This window comes from Glossina fuscipes, unplaced genomic scaffold (genome assembly GCF_014805625.2).
Source record: "Glossina fuscipes isolate IAEA_lab_2018 unplaced genomic scaffold, Yale_Gfus_2 133, whole genome shotgun sequence".
NCBI classification, from domain to species: domain Eukaryota; kingdom Metazoa; phylum Arthropoda; class Insecta; order Diptera; family Glossinidae; genus Glossina; species Glossina fuscipes.
This window is the reverse complement of record NW_023998476.1, coordinates 1217207-1233595: the sequence shown is the minus strand read 5'-3', so window position 1 is coordinate 1233595 and position 16389 is coordinate 1217207. Positions and strand designations below refer to the sequence as shown.

General features: G+C 34.9%; 2 protein-coding genes across 2 annotated transcripts; both read left to right on the top strand.

Annotated features, from left to right (window-relative positions):
- The first annotated feature begins 2082 nt into the window (after positions 1-2082).
- On the top strand, positions 2083-2708 carry LOC119641007 (dynein light chain 1, axonemal). The gene is made up of 2 exons (XM_038039428.1): positions 2083-2346; positions 2403-2708. Exons 1-2 carry the CDS (start codon positions 2083-2085, stop codon positions 2706-2708), a joined length of 570 nt encoding a protein of 189 aa, XP_037895356.1.
- A 301-nt stretch (positions 2709-3009) lies between these two features.
- LOC119641006 (odorant receptor 56a) lies at positions 3010-12264 on the top strand. Its single transcript, XM_038039427.1, has 9 exons — positions 3010-3192; positions 3715-3832; positions 3900-4117; positions 4560-4772; positions 4836-4963; positions 8937-9039; positions 9119-9220; positions 11910-12062; positions 12133-12264. Exons 1-9 carry the CDS (start codon positions 3010-3012, stop codon positions 12187-12189), a joined length of 1275 nt encoding a protein of 424 aa, XP_037895355.1. The 3' UTR covers positions 12190-12264.
- The last annotated feature ends 4125 nt before the right edge of the window (positions 12265-16389 follow it).

The window sequence follows — 16389 nt, the reverse complement described above, 5'->3', positions numbered from 1 at the left end:
ACCGAGAGATGAAGCTGCGTATCCTGGAAACATGGTCACAAGAAACATATTCGATTTCTTAGCTTTAATGATTTAAATGATTTGGAAAACCTGTGCAAATGTTAGTGTTGTTTAAGGTTTTATTAAATGTTTTAAAGAATCCGTAAAAACTAACTGAAGATATTGTTAAACACTTTTTATATATATTGTAACTCCTGTTAAGATATCCCAACTCACCTTTTCTTTGTTGCGGTTATGTCATTACGATTGCGTTTCGTCTAATATTTTAGTTGACAAAGAGGTTTTCATCTTTGACTACTGCCCGGATGAATATATCCTCCAAATTTTTATTAAAGTGCCTTTTGGATATAGCAAGTTTATGGTCTTTATAATCGCGCTTGAAAGAATCGTTCGAGACCACGTCAATAAGTGAACAGTTGACCATGCGAAATAATGGATGAACCGGTCCTAGTATTGGAAATAAACTTCGATTTAGGGAATATTTAACAAAAAGATGAATATCCCATTTTGGTAAGATCAGAAGGGCTCAAGGTGGACATCCCTTTTACTGAGCTTGGCCGTCCGTCTAAGTTTTGTCCACGAATTTTTGCTTTCAATCTACAGCTCGCAGTTTTTGAGATGTGTTCATGAAATTTGGTACTTTGACCTAAAGACGATTGGGGCCGGTTCGCTTTTTCGACCATTCACCTTATAATGCTTTATTTTGAAAAGTCGTTGTATAAAAATTAATTGCAATTTCCAACATTTTTCGACCAAACCTTCTGAGTAATAGTGCATTGATATGAAAAATATGATTCGCCTGAAGCCCGAAAACTGAATCTTTGTATCTTTGAATCTTTTGATGGTTAATGTGCTGTGATGAAAATTTTTTCAAAACAACAATTTGACATAAGAATTAAGAAAGATTTCTCATGAATGGTAAACCTTTCAGGAAAAGTTTTCATTTTTTATCTTTTATGGTCATACCAGCAATTTAGCAAAAAAATTAACGGGAATTTAGATGAGGTAGCTCTTTTTTTTGGACCTTAACACACATAAGGGTTATCATGAAAAGCAAGCGCTTATGTGAAGACAAAGTCTGCTATCTTAATCCTTATTACGGAAACTGAAACACAAGAAGTTTTTATAAAGTAAAGTAGTAATTTGCTAAATTCGGATGAGGACATGCGGTGTTTTGGGCTTCCGCTAATATGCGTGTTTTCATGAAAAGTATACATTTACATGAAAATAACGTGCAATTGTTAAGGCATTATTGCCAAAACGAGTGAATGACTGTATTACAATGGATCAGTTTCGGCTATCTAATGGACTATGATGGTACTCCTTGATATTTTTTAGTTCCCGTCATAAAAACTAGAAATTACACTTTATCTATAAGTATTTGCTTTTCACGACATGTCACGGTTCTAAAAATGGACCTACAAGATCCAAATTCGGTACAGTTACTTTCTTTGTCAAGTTACTATTATGAGTCAATTTCCACCATGAAATATATATATATAAGTAGATCTCTTTACCACATGAAGATTCACTTTTCGTAGGAACAGTTATATGAGAGGGTATTCAAAACATTGCCCAAGCTGAAACCATATTTTTCGTATCGTTTTAGGCTGTCATAATATATATACTTTTACTCGGCGAGTTTTGTGCCAAAATTTTAAAATTTGCAAGATTTTTTCATATAATGACTTGCTTTCAATAGCGCGAATTCTTGGGTCAAAGCACTGGGTCACTGTATCAAATATCATCAAAACATTTCGAAAATTGCAGAAAATACTTGGAGAGACATCGGATGCACAGATGGATAGACGAACTTAAATCGATTCAAATTCATTTTGTGAAAGGTGGGTCTATCTTAAGCCGTTCTTAGTGTTACATATGACCGCATAAACCTAATAAACCTTGTACCACAAGTAGTGTGGGGTACAATGAAAGCACAAAGATTTTTTAGGAAAATATTTAAGCGATCCATCAATATTTTCCTTATGTAGTCAATGCATACTTGCCAAATCTCTAGGCAACCACGTTTGTTTCTTTTTTCTAACATTAATATAAAGAAAAACTACCTAATTTTCGTCCGCCATGTCTAAAGCTACCACAATTAAGGAGGCGCTTAAGCGCTGGGAAGAACGTGAAAAACAATCTGCCGCCCAAGCGAAAGTAATCGAGTTACAATTTCAATGGCCGCCCATAGAAAAAATGGACAATACCTTGTCGACATTGGTGAATTGTGAACGTCTCAGTTTGTCCACAAATATGATAGAAAAGATATTTGGTTTGAATGGCATGAAGAGTTTACGCGTCCTTTCATTGGCGCGGAATTATATTAAACAAATTTCCGGTTTGGTAAGAGTAGAAGCATTTAAATGATTAAAATGATCTCATTTAAAATTTATCTTCAGGAAGCAATAGCAGAAACATTACAAGAATTATGGCTTAGCTATAATCTCATAGAGAAATTGAAAGGTTTATCCACTTTAAGGAACCTTAGGGTGCTGTATATCAGCAATAATTTAATAAAAGATTGGACAGAATTCAATCGCTTACAAGAGTTGCAGGCTTTGCAGGACTTGGTGGTGGTAGGTAATCCCATATCTGATGGTATGGACGAAACGACTTGGCGTTTGGAGTGCATTAAACGTTTGCCGACAATTAAAAAATTGGACGGTGAGCCTATAGTTATCAACGAAGAACAAACGCAAATGTAAAGTAAAGCAAATTTTTAAATGTTTTCAATTCTTCCAAATTGTTTTTAATTGCTTTAAAATTACGTAAAAAAAAAAAGAAAGAATTATGTCTATTAAAATTTAATAATCTACTACCAATTCAATGAATTTGTTATGCAACAGCAGTAATTACAAAAGCTTTAATTGTTGTGAAGGTGTCAAAATGTTTTATATATATATATCCAACATATTTAAGTACTAACCGCAAGGAGACTTCGGACAGTGTTTTTCTTTGAGATTCCTAATCGAAATCGTACAACGGGCGGTTGCGACAGTTTAAGAAATGGTGGATATAAAAGATTTGCAGATACATCCTGAGGTGTTTGAGAATCCTTTAATAATTATACACTTGAAAAGCATGCTTCTATACGGTTTAATTGTTTCAACGGAGCAGAAGCATAAACGTTTCAGTTTGAGACGTGGCGCTGTGTTTACGATATCATTTGTAATATCGTGTGCGTTGATAGTGAGTTTAACAAAACATATATAGATCTATAAACACACATATACCGAAAATGATTTCAAAAACAATTTGAAATCAATTTGTACACCTATCACTATCAGCACCCAAGAGAACAGAGAATGAAATTCGAAGGTGATTTTAGCATGATCGTCTGTCCGTCTCTCTGCGCTAAACATTCTCGTGGTCGCAACAATGAATATGGAAAAACATTGGCAATCATTGCACACAGGTTGATAGTGAAAGTGGGCCAAATTCGCAAAGTACTTGTCCACAGTAGAATTGAGAACAACTCGGTTTTCTGAATTTTTTGCTCATTACGCATAATCTGCGACGATATAAACAGTCATTTTTATTTTGCAGAAATAGAAAAAAGCTGCCATGCCTACGCAATACAGTTTCGTATGGAAATTTAGTTTTTGGCTCTGTTTTTTAGTCTTTTTTAGGATAATAGTGGTGGGCATAGAAGATTCGGTCGCAGCCGAATACAATTTTGTTACTTGCTTTTTTTATTTTTTTTTCCTTAAGTTCATAAAAGTTTCCCGGGGCTTTGAGAGTTTGGCAGCAGGTGCTACCAGTTGTGCTACTGCTTTTCTTTATTTATCAACTTCGATAACGATAGTGAATGCATTTTTTCAACGAGCAAGTAAGCAACAGCAAGTAAGGTGATCGTGTTCAAAATAATATGACTTTGTTTTGATTGTGTGTCGCAGGAGTGGTGAGAATGTGTACCTTTTTGCATGAAGATATTAATAAATTAATGGAGTTAGCCGATGAACGTGAAAAGAAAATGTTCGCTGATACAGTGAAATATTTGCGTTACGTTACTGTAATCTTATGGACGCCTTCAGTTTTAGCTGGCTTTATAGCTTATGCTGATTGTTTTTATCGCACAATTTTTATGCCGGAAACAGTGTTTAACATACCACAGGTAAAGGAAAACAAGCAAAAACACTATAGCCACCATTAAATACCCTACATCACCTCTCTTAATACAGTTATTCATACAATAACTTTTCGAAATATGAAGTTTTCTTGAAAGTGGTCGGGAAAGTGGCTCGATCCGAAGCATTTTCAATATTGTTCGTCCTTGGCCCATAACACATCAGCGTACCAAGTTCCATCAATATATCTGAAAAAGTGCGTTTTGTACGTTGAACACAATAAAACAACACGGACAGACGGTTAGACAGACAAGTTTAGTGGTATAATAAAAGGTGGATCTATCTGAGGCCGTTCTGTGTATTGCGTACTTACAAAGTACGAGCTTAATATACCCTTGTGCTATATATGATGTAGGGTACAAAAATTCAGGTTTTCCAACTCACCGAAAACATATTTTAAATCTACATTAACGCTTTATTTATGCAAAGGTCTTAAGAGGCGAAGCCGAACCTATACTTTTATTTCAACTTTTCCCTTTCGGTGAAGTTTATGATAATTTTCTTATCGGCTACTTAGGCGCCTGCTATGCTTTATTTCTGGGTATTACCACTATACCATGCTGGCATACATTTATCACTTGTCTGATGAAGTATATTGTTCTTAAGTTTCAAATTATCAACAAGCGTTTGAAGGAAATGGATGTAAGTAACGACAGTTCATTTGCCGTGAATTGAAGATTTAATTGGTTTTCATTTTTCTCTCAGATATCAAAACTATCTCCCAACTTTAGCTTGCAACTCGATATGATCGACAATCTAAACGAAAATGACTTGAATTATTGGCGTTTGAAGATGTGTGAGTTTTGCGTTAAAGAACAAACCAAAATAAAGTGGTGAGTAAAGAAATAGAGAATTTCCACAATTAATTAAATATATTAAATAAGTAGGCAGCAAAAATTTCTTCCATATGCTAATAAGCAAACAATACAAAAACAACAGCTGGTAAAATCAGTGAAAAAACTCATCTATAAATGCATTGATGAAGTGTTTCAAGAAAATCCACAAAATCTACTTAGCTTACTTTTATTCTTATGTGATAATATTTTGTTTTTTTTTTGTTGGTTAAGCGTTTACCGTTTACCTGGCAAATTTGACCTGTCCTTCAATCTTTCGATATTAACCCTTGAAGAATGGGAGTGTGTTTATTTTATCGAAACGGCTATAATACAAGGAAGGAACGTTCTGTGAGGAGTTACAGTCGTCGTACGTTTTGACCTCACTTGTCCACTGTCTTAGAGGGGGAGTGCTAGATTAAGTAAGGACAATAAGTTGTATTAACTTGACATGGCAATCGAGGGATTACGTTAAGATTGGCAAAAGACCGAGAGGCAGAGAGTTTTGCAGCCAAAGCGTCGACATTGTTTATTTTCCCTAGAATATAGGGTAGATAATTATCCCAAATTCCCTATAGCTTTCATGTGAACAGTGGTAAGGTGAAATGAAATATATTTTTTTATACCGAGAGAAAGCTTGTTTGGGATAAGGATTACTTTTGACTAAAGAAAATGTAACTAAAAACAGGAAGCCTGGGAACCAGATAGCTAGCTAAACCCGGCACCAGATAATCCGCATATTGCCGCCTCACAACTCTTATAAGCTCTACATATATTTTTGATCAGCACCAAATCCTGAATAGATGGACACATGACTGCCCTTTCGTATGTGCCATTCTGGATCTGCTCATCCTAATCTTTCTCACAGTCGCCTAAATTAAGCAAATTCGTTGGTTGGAAGTTTTTCTAGATGGTTTAGTATAAAAAATTGGTTCAAGTCGATCAAAGGGACAACGCACTTACAGCATAACACAATCTGGCAAGACTTTTGGCCTTTTACTCCGTACACGGATATAATGACACAAATGAAAAAAAACGTTTCGCGGCTATCCAATATTACAAAGTTACGAAATCTCATTGGTTTGTGTTCTTTTTTAAGATAAATCTCGTGGATATGAAAGACTTGACTGTAAACGAATATAGTTTTCTTACTTGACTCCCGGTGGTTTTTTTATTCTATTTTTTATCGAAAGACGGGTGTCGTATTGCTGGAGGCTTTCGTACGGTATAATATCTTGTATCGCGTTTAACGCGATTGTGTCAAAATAATGATGACAGCGGGTTATTCTCATGTCTTTTTAATTTATTACGCATCGTTCTCTTTCAGTTTACTCAAATCTTTAATAGTTTGTTCCTTTAATTTCCCCCTCGTGTACATTTGCAAGCCGCTTAAACCTTCAAATATTGAAGTTACGTGAACCAAACTATCTGGGCTGGAAAGGATATTGGATATTTTAATCTATTTTATTTCTGAGAGGAATATTTCTAATACCCTTGATGTGGAGAAAGGGGAATAAATATTTCCAATATTTACATTCTAACAAGTGGTCGCTCATTTACTTACTCTCTAAATTAACAAAATTCGAAGTTCGCTCATTCACTTCTCCGCTAAATTAATAAAATTCGAAGTTCGCTCATTTACTTCTCGTCTAAATTAACAAAATACGAAGTTCACTCATTTACTTCTGCTCTAAATTAACAAAATTCGAAGTTCGCTCATTGACTTCTCCGCTAAAGTAACAAAATTCGAGGTTCGCTCATTCACTTCTCCGCTGAAGTAACAAATTTCGAAGTTTGCTCATTCGCTTCTTCGCTAAAGAAACAAAATTCGAAGTGCTTTTAGTGTTTCTTTTTTAAGTCGAAAGTGGAATAAGAATTGTGTTGTTACCATTTTAAAAAGGAAGCATCCCCTGAGTAATTATTCAAGCACGTTACATCATGTTGTTGAGTCAAATCTTTCTCTACCTTACGTAGTATTGCCTTCACGGACAGCTGCCAAGAGGAAAGCGGAAATAATTTGACTTCCTTCGAAATTAGATTGGCGCTGCCAATCATCCAGAGTGATGTTCGAAACCAATTATTTCTATTTCGAATTGCTTATGCTTTAATTCCTAAGCTATCTTGTCGTCCGTAAAGTAAAATATACTTATATATAACTATGTGTGGGATCAAATCGAATTCATGACTTAAGTTCTCATAATCTTAATGAACACAAATAGCACTTTTTATCCGTACATCAGCTATAATTCAAATTAAATATATGCTCAGAGATATTGAGAGGCGTTTTTATAAATGAAAAATTTCTTTCAAATGACGTTTCAAAAATTTTTTATAGAATGACAATTTCAAATATCGTAGAGTTGCTACACACCCGTCGTAGGGTTGACGCTAATGAAGCACTAAATATAGGCCTTGTCAATCGTATGGTGGCTACAGGCACCAATGTAGAACTTAATTTGTGGAAACAAACACAATCACAGGAACTTAAGGTTTTGTGCTTTTTCTCTTCTCATTCTAATCAAAGTGGCAAAGCGTATTCGCAATAGATATCCTTTTTATTTGTTTTCTTTCTTCTTCTTTTTGCCTTTTAGGGCTTTGTCGTCAAAATTTAAAACTACTCACACCGCCCGGCGACATTTTGGTACATAACGGCGATGTACTGACCTCTTCGATTGATTGATTTGTCGATCATTCATTATGTATATCATTATCTCTTAGGAAAAAATAATAAATACGGTGATAATCCTTGCATTCATTTCAATGGTAGAGTAGCACTTTTCTAGATTAAAAAACTTGTTCTATTTTCGGATTGGTGTATAAATCGTCTTCGTCCCTAGTAAATCAATCGTGATTGCTTAGACAAGTTAAGTATGTAATTCAATTTTTCTTATATAATCAATCTTACAATTCGTTTACAATATGCAGCTATATAGCTGTCATTTTGTAAACAAATATGTATATATTCATATTAGGTGGTTGTATGTGGCATGTATTTTGATAGGTTTTTTCATTTGAAGGCTTTTATTGAGAAAAGTTGGTACAATGTATATTAATCAAAATATTTTCGATCGTTTTCTACAACTTTTTCCCATCTTTCTGGTGGCATGTCGATATCGGGGTGAAAGAATGATATTGGTTTGACGGCGATCCAATCATCGACCCATTTCAAACTTCTCCACGTCTGGCGAGCGCAGTGCGTGTGACAGAACTTGTCATTCGAGCTGCGACAGTGTATCCTAGAGACCTCTTGCAAGATGTGGCTAAAAAATGGCATTTTTCAGTCAATTCGTGTCACCGCTTTTAAACCGTTGAAACCAAAGCCGACAATTGCGATATGATGGAGGAGCATCGCCATAAGCTTCTAAACGTCTTTGTTGGATTTCGGCAGCATATTTTTTCGAATAAACAACAAAAGCAATGAAGGTCGAAAACGTCATTTTGAGCGCTCTGGGCGATGATTGTCGGCATACGCTGAATAAATCAATAATTTTATATCGAAAGCGGTAGTGTAGAGAAAGGTGAAAATAACCGAATTTAAGCATTATGTGAATTTAAGCATTATTTGCCCTTGCGTTATAATTTTTTGGCTGTAGAAGTCGCCTATCAAAATATTATGCAGCAATACACACGACCACCAAGTGGAAATGAGCTCAGAGATATGGAAATTAAAACGTTGAGTTCTCTGGCCATTTCGGACATACGTAAGAATGGCTTGATACCTATTCCTATCTAGCCTTTCGAAAGATTGCTTTCCCAATTGCCGTGCTTTACTTTAAAAATATCTTAAATGCGTAGGTAGAACTTAAGAACGTAGGGAACCACATAAAAATAATTGAAAGGTTTATGAAGGACCACAACTAACTTGTGACGTTCCTTCTCACTATCTTCGCTTGGCATAAATGAATAAATAAATAAATGACCAAATAGTTGCTTATTAATGTAGGAAATATTTTCTCTTTTCTTTTAATTAAAGGTTTGCCAATGAAATTCAGGCTTTGATACGTATACCGGTATTTCTAGATTTCATTATTTTCTCTGTATTAATATGTTTCTTATTCTATGCCTTAACAACTGATGTAAGCTTTTCACTTCATTTAATTATCTCTTTTACATTTGAAAGCATGCAATTAATTATGTCATTTTGTACTTTAACAGAATCCTTCAAAAATGGATTATTTCTTTATGCTCATCTATTTATTCGTTATGGCTTCAATATTATGGCTTTATCATTGGCACGCCACATTAATAGCTCAATGCGTAAGTATGGGAACAAGAGTAGCGTGAACGAAAACTACATTTGCCTTAAGATGAATTTTAAATACCAAACATTTTAAGTGTATCAAAACGCACATAAAAAATCGCATGAAAACTGACCGCACAAAAACATTAAAAATCGTCGGTCTTTAATATCTGTTTTATCTGATTATTTTAAGAATAAAAAGCCGAAGATTCTCCGCTTTGCAGTTAGTACACAGAATTGTCGAATGTGGCAAATAACCTTTTGGTCCATGGCCTAGGAAATACCCAACATTTGAACTGCTCACATACAGAGCATAGAGGAATAATCATATCGATGCAAAGAATGCAGTCCGAGCATTGTGAAAATTCTCTTTATATCTTGATCTGTTGTTGTTTTTCGCAAACTCGCTAAACGATGTAACCACATTTCGCATGCTTTACGACAGTGTACCTTGTGCCTTGAGAATTTTGATTTGAATATTAAAAACGTATCCCCCTATTTCGAGCGCAATCGCTGATTGATCACTAATCGTGAATGCTTCTGCTAACGGAACGGTAAAAACGGCCTTTTTTGTATTCTCATGCTTAAGCATAGGTGTGAAAACTATTGAAGACGTGATATATTTGTAATCTACTTTTCAGCAATTCACTGAACATTTATTTTTTTTGTAATAACAGAGTATGTTGCAATGTCATAAGGAGAACGATAATAATTGAAAGCAAATAGAAAAGAAAAATGTATAGGGAATGGAATAAATGGAAAAAATACTTGGAATATTTTTATGCAAATTGATAGAAAATAATATAAATAACAAAAAAATGTTTTTTTTTTTTTGTTAATATTTTATTTATTAACCAATTGCACTAAATTGCAGCTGTAAAATAGTTAAAAATATGAAATATTAAAAAACGAATAAGAATTATTATATTAAATAAATACATTAATAGCTTGCATTCAGCTTGTGGCACAGGATGGGTATATTAAGTTCCTCAGGACGTACGTGACACCGAAAAGGACTTGAGGTAGACAAATCTTTTATTATGTCAATCAATTCACAATCATTTTAAGCCTGTATGACCGTCTGATGCCTTTTATTATATTGATCGAATCATTTGCCGAATAATTTCTGAATCGTGTTGTCGGGCTTTTGAAAAAGGTTCGGATCGGAGCACTTTTTCGACGACTCATTTCGATAAGTAGCTTTATTGAAAGATTGTCTAATTCTGAGAATCTTCTGGCAAAACCACTTAATAATAGTGTTTCGGCATTCTAAATTGATGCCAAAACTTTGGATCGAATGGGTAAATTTTTAGCACTCCTTAGCTATCGTAAAAGCCTTTCGTAAAAGGGTCTAATTTTCAATACTTCTTGATGGACCATGTAGTTTCATTTTTTGGATCCCACCCCATATAAGAGTCATAATGAAATATAAGCCTTTATATTTCAAAAAGGGCTAATTTTTAATAGTTTATGAGGAAAATTGGGCCCTATTACATTAACGATAGGAAACTTGGATATGTCAATATAAGGGCTTTCATGGCAATTGCACTTTTACGTGAGTGGCCGAGCAGACAGGAATCGCGACTACCAAGTCTATCTTCGCGGGTTCAAATCGCCATGCAGTAGAGTTTGTTTTGATCGGTCGTTATAATGATTTCTTAGTCGGTAAGGGGGCATCTATTGGGCATACACTCGAACTCCGATCGGTATTGAGGTATTCTTTCCTACGAGGACCGAGGCCTGTGGCGCCGGGGAAAAGGTCCTCGGAATGAAGGCAGGCGACGCCGGGGAAGACGTTAGTCCCCTTCATTTTAGGACATTTTCCGGTAAAAGCATATGACTGTGCAGTCACTGCCCGAACGTGCGTTGAACCATTATTGACGCTTTTGTTATTACAACTATCTGCATTTTGAGTAACTTCCGTTTGTGAAGAACTGCACAAATTGTTTAAAAATCAGTTGATGGATGGATGTAAAGTATGCATGAGCTGAGATGTTTACAAAAACTTACTCAGCGCTACTGGTAGTCTCATCCGCTGCATGAAATGCGTCACCAGAAAAATTGACACCAAAAAAACTTGCACCAAGAAAACCTACACCAAAAGAACTTACACCAAAAAAACTTACCCCAAAAAAACTCACTATACTGCGGCCTCTTCCTCGCTTTCTTCTAACCGGCACTATATTACACGTACAGGCGGCGAACCATTGGTCATAACATAAATAAAAAAAAAAAGTACATAAAAACACGCATAATTTTTGGAATATTATTAAAAAATGAATGATTGTTATTTTAGGCGAAGCTGTTTAATTATGGGTCGGCCTTGTCCGCTTATAAGGTTCATAGGTTCGAATGTGCTCATTTATTACACGCGTGTATACTTTGCAAAGTCTTAGATGAGCACATGTTCCTCGATATTATAGAGCAAAATAATTAAAATTACAACAACATTGTGAGGAGTAACAATACTGTTAAGATTGGAGGCAACTCTTCTCAAATATATATACAATGTAGAAAAGTTGATAAAGTTCCAAAATGTTGGCAGATCTGATATCAATGAATAAATTTATGCAGGAAAAATTCAAGCTTCTTATTAAAAATAGACTACGTCTGTGTTACGAAATATTTTCATAATTGTTAGCGTTTGTTGCGAACGACGAGTGAACGGCACAACATTATCTGTCTTTTTCTTTTTCTTTCTTGTAGAATGATGATCTGGGCTTTGCTATATACTCTAGCAATTGGTATGATTATCCGCTAATAGTACAAAAATCTATACGTCTCATAATGATGGACTCCACGAAGCCGTTGACAATGAAAGCGTTTCTAGTGGAATTGAATTTGAAAACATTTATTGACGTAAGCCAATGGTATTAATACGTTAACATCTTTCAAGGATTTCATGAAAATCTCTTTCGCTTTACATAAGGTGGTACGCGGCGCCTACAGTTATTTCAGCATCTTAAGGAATGCTAATCTAGATTAAACTCGCAGGGAAAACTTGAGAAGTGGCATGCACGAGCAAACAATAGCTTAATGAAATTATAATTTGCACTTGAGAATGGGCTTTGCGAAAGATGGCTACACACATACACGCGCACGCACACCCGCAAACGTTTTAAGCAAAACAATATTACTATTGCGAGTAATGGGAAATGTTCGAATTATGTTTTTGAATAAAATTTTAATCTCCTTGTCTCTATCTCTCTCTCTCTCTCTCTCTTATTTTCCTTTTTTTTAGTATATTTGCCAGACATAATATATTATACGATTTTCTTTCATTTTGCTTATGCTGTTACTCTAAGTGATATAACGTTCCTGATATGAACAGGGTTGTAAGTAAATTTCGTCTTTTTAAAATGAAGAGAGGGGACCAAAAAGAAACCATTTTATATGAAATTTTTACAATTGTAGCAAACGGCTACTTCAAGTATAATCACTCGAACATGTGAGTTTGACTATTTTGTTGATTTCATTTCGAATTCTCTTTTTTTGGTTTCCTTTAATTGCTTTAAAACCCCACAACTTTTTGATTAGTTAGCTACGCTCTAGAAATCAACTGCATTTATAACCATTATCACTTCGGTGCACTACTATTACGTACGATTAAGTGTGTGCGTATATATGGTTCTTGCAAATATACATGTATGCATTTGTTTGTGTATGCTTGAGTGTGTGTTAATACGAGTTACTAACAATGCAGATGATGACTTCTCAGTTGGTTTGGTTGGCTGGTTGGCTGGTTGGTTGGTATGTGTGTATGTGATTATAATTTGTATACATTTGATGTAAATTTAATATTTATATATAACAACAACAACACTAACAGCAACAATAATTTAACAGCTCTAGGAGCTCTGGCAAACTCTTAAAAATAAACGCCAGTAGCAACGAATTGTCAACAGCGTTTTCTTTGCTTTGCTTTTCCTTCCATTGTACAAAGAACAAGTTTATAGAATTTTTGTTTTCATTTTTTTGTTTTTTTTTTTGTTTGTTTGTTGTTGGTGTTTCTTTAGTTCTTTAGTTCATTTTACTTGCCTTTTTGTGGATTTATCACGAACGAATTACATAACGCGCAAGTAAGAGCATAACTTGTAATTGAAAAATGTGTAAAATGTAGGGGAGCGAAGCATACGTGAAGGGGAAGTGAAGAAAAGTATTTTAAGAGAAAATCGCAATAAGATGAAACTTTTTCTTTTTTTTTTTTTTTTTTTAGTTGCATTGAAAGCAAATGTTAAGAAAATATTCATTATGTCGCTGATTATGGAGTTAAGTTTTTCTGTCTGTCTGTCTGTCTGTCTATCTGTATGTTTATGCGTTAGCTGTTAAATATTACAGGCAATGCATTAACAAGAAAAATTGAAGCAAAATGCAAAAAAGCTACGAGTGTATGTGAGATAACATTATGGAGTCGCTTTATCCGCTAGAGTGCCTGGGCGAAGTTAAGTTAACATGTAAAGTTTATCTTGGCTTTTAATAACTTTCGGTTGATAATGCAATTTTTTAAAATGTTTTCATAACTCTGCTGAATTATATCTATATGTACGCTTTAAATCAACAGAGTAGAGCATTATTTTCTAGGATAACAAAAACGACGATCGAAAAAATTGTGTCAAATTTTGATGACATTTCAACTACCAGGCAAAAATATTCGTAATTTTTTTAGTTATTGTCCTTTGGGAATACTAGCTCAAGGTCAACCTTAACAATGTGGTTAAATTATGTATTGTTGGAAAAATGGTCAGGTTAGGGGTCACTTAAGAGCTGTTTCTTGGAAAATCGTATACCCCACCGGATTAGAGAATTTACGAGTTTAAATCGGAGGCTACTTATTAAGCTTTCGAACAGAACTGATCAGGAACATTTAAAAACACGCTATAAAGTACAGAGTCTGAGTGTCTACCTTTGATTGTGATTTATTGTCTTTATAGCCAAGTGCTCTTCAACGCTCAGTATAAGTATTACAAAGTAACGAATTGAGAAAAACAATTGTTCATTTTAACCGAGTCCCTCTATTCTGCGCTTACTTTGGTACTCGCGCGTCCTTATGTTTAATACAATTTCTTCTTTCTTTAGAATTTAGCGAAGCAACAATAGATGATTTGAAAATACAATTTGAGAATGTTAAGTGATTTTAAACTCTAAATATTTGCAGCATTTGACGGAGAAATTTCCTTGAAGCTTTAGCTTTGATCGGGGAACGACTAAAGTGGAAACGAAACTAATTGCAGTCATTTTTGTCGGTGCTGCCAATCGCCTATAATCATATTCGAAGTCAGCTGATGGGGCATCGAATGTGATATGCTGTTCTTTCATTCGCGCTTCTAACTGATAGGTTTGCCGTATATACTGGACCGAATTGCAAATGAACCCCTAAGCCATCGCAAGCATGCCTGGCAACCGATGATAGTTGAGAACAATTCATTTTCGAATCGTAACGACTTTTTAAGGTTAAAAGCTAATTTAAGTACGACATAGGTAAATCGCGCGTATTAAGCAATGTTGCTTTAATGGACTTTGAAGAGGCCGATAACGAGCATAAGTGATAGACGTCATTTAGGTTCTTGCAAACAGCTCTGAGCGGGCTAAGCAGCTCATAATTATATTTACACTGACTAAGCTTAACCAAAATAAAGTGCCTAGAGAAACGGTTAGGGACATTAAAGCTTATTTCACCAAGTAATGAAGGCGAGTCAATAGCACCATTTATTACTTTAATTAGAAAGGAAACGCCAAGAACAAATCTATGTTTCTCAAGAGACGGTAGGGACAGCAGAAGCAACCTATTTTCATAGGAGGGAAGAAAGGCAATCGGATCCCAACCCAAATTTCTAATTTGAATCTACATAGCACCTATATGAAGGAGACCACACAACAGAGGCATACTCGAGTATGGGTCTAACCAAACACATGTACAGCCTTTTAGTAATGTAAGGATCATCAAGCTCTTTGGACCACCTCTTTATAAAACCAAGCGCGCACTCCATTTGCTTAAAGAGAGCTCAATGTGCAAGTTAAAACGTAATCTATGGTCAAAAGAACGCCTAAGTCTGTGATCGAATCGACGTCCTCCAACTTATGCGAACCTATGAAATACTGAGTAATGAATGACTTTCTTCTTGAGAAAGAAAGCTTCTTACATTTACTCAGATTTAGTTTCAGAATATTCAACGAGCACCATGCAACAAAATTATCCAAATCACCTTGAAGCTGATGTGATTGCGATTCAACAGAGAAGGAAGAAAACAGTTTCACATCATCCGCATACATTAAGATCTGGCTGGAATTAACCACCGATGGAAGAACGTTAATGTATAAACTAAATAAAATGGGATCTGAGTGATTTTCTTGAGGTACGCCAGATATAACGGGGACTTCATAAATAAAGTTGAACAAAACCCTGAAGGATCTTCCCTTAAACGCATTCTGAGTAGTTTTTGTAAATTTTACCATTATGCTGTATCACAATTTGATGCCAAACAAATCCCTGATTCATTGCCTTCGCTTCGTGACTTCTGCATTTGGTATAATCACTTGATTTGTATTACTATAATTGATTTCCATACTAGGATGTTCAGGAAAATGTATAACATCATCGGCGAAAACTAATTCGATATTACACTAAATAAATGCTTTGAATTTTGGGATATTACTTACGGTATTTTTTTCTTAAAATATTCATTTTGCTTCAAGCTGCTGTTTTTTGCTTAATAGAATTAGTAAGATAGACGATATACCAACAAATCGGAAATTCGATTGAAAAACATATGAATTCAAAAGTAGGTATGGAAAAAACATATGAAATTGTTCACATTTCAAAAGGTGGTAAGGAAAAACGTATGAAATCAAAATTGCTCTGAATAAAGGAAATACTATTTCAATTTTATACCCTACGCCATTCGTGGTAAAAGTACGCAAGTTTGTGCCCGAACACAAAAGTACTTTAGACAAAATCATCTTTTACTATATCAATTGATTGGCAATCATTATCTCAACCGATTTAACCAAGTTGGTCCAACATGTACCCACATGATTAATTTTACAAGCTGCTATTTACTATATTTGGTATACTGAGTGCTTTGATCAAAGGCAATGGGTATTAAAAGTGAATTCCGTCCCATATGCGATTACTTCCCAGGTACCGATATGTGTTGAAGTACGGACAAGGAGTGTTAAAAGTGGACTG

Bases quoted from the DNA above. Each gene is read 5' to 3' on its own strand.
- LOC119641007 (XM_038039428.1), top strand. From the start codon at position 2,083: ATGTCTAAAGCTACCACAATTAAGGAGGCGCTTAAGCGCTGGGAAGAA. The intron at 2,347-2,402 runs GTAAGAGTAGAA...ATTTATCTTCAG, and splicing joins TTAAACAAATTTCCGGTTTG to GAAGCAATAGCAGAAACATT.
- LOC119641006 (XM_038039427.1), top strand. From the start codon at position 3,010: ATGGTGGATATAAAAGATTTGCAGATACATCCTGAGGTGTTTGAGAAT. The intron at 3,833-3,899 runs GTAAGCAACAGC...TGTGTGTCGCAG, and splicing joins TGCATTTTTTCAACGAGCAA to GAGTGGTGAGAATGTGTACC. The intron at 4,118-4,559 runs GTAAAGGAAAAC...ATTTATGCAAAG, and splicing joins CAGTGTTTAACATACCACAG to GTCTTAAGAGGCGAAGCCGA.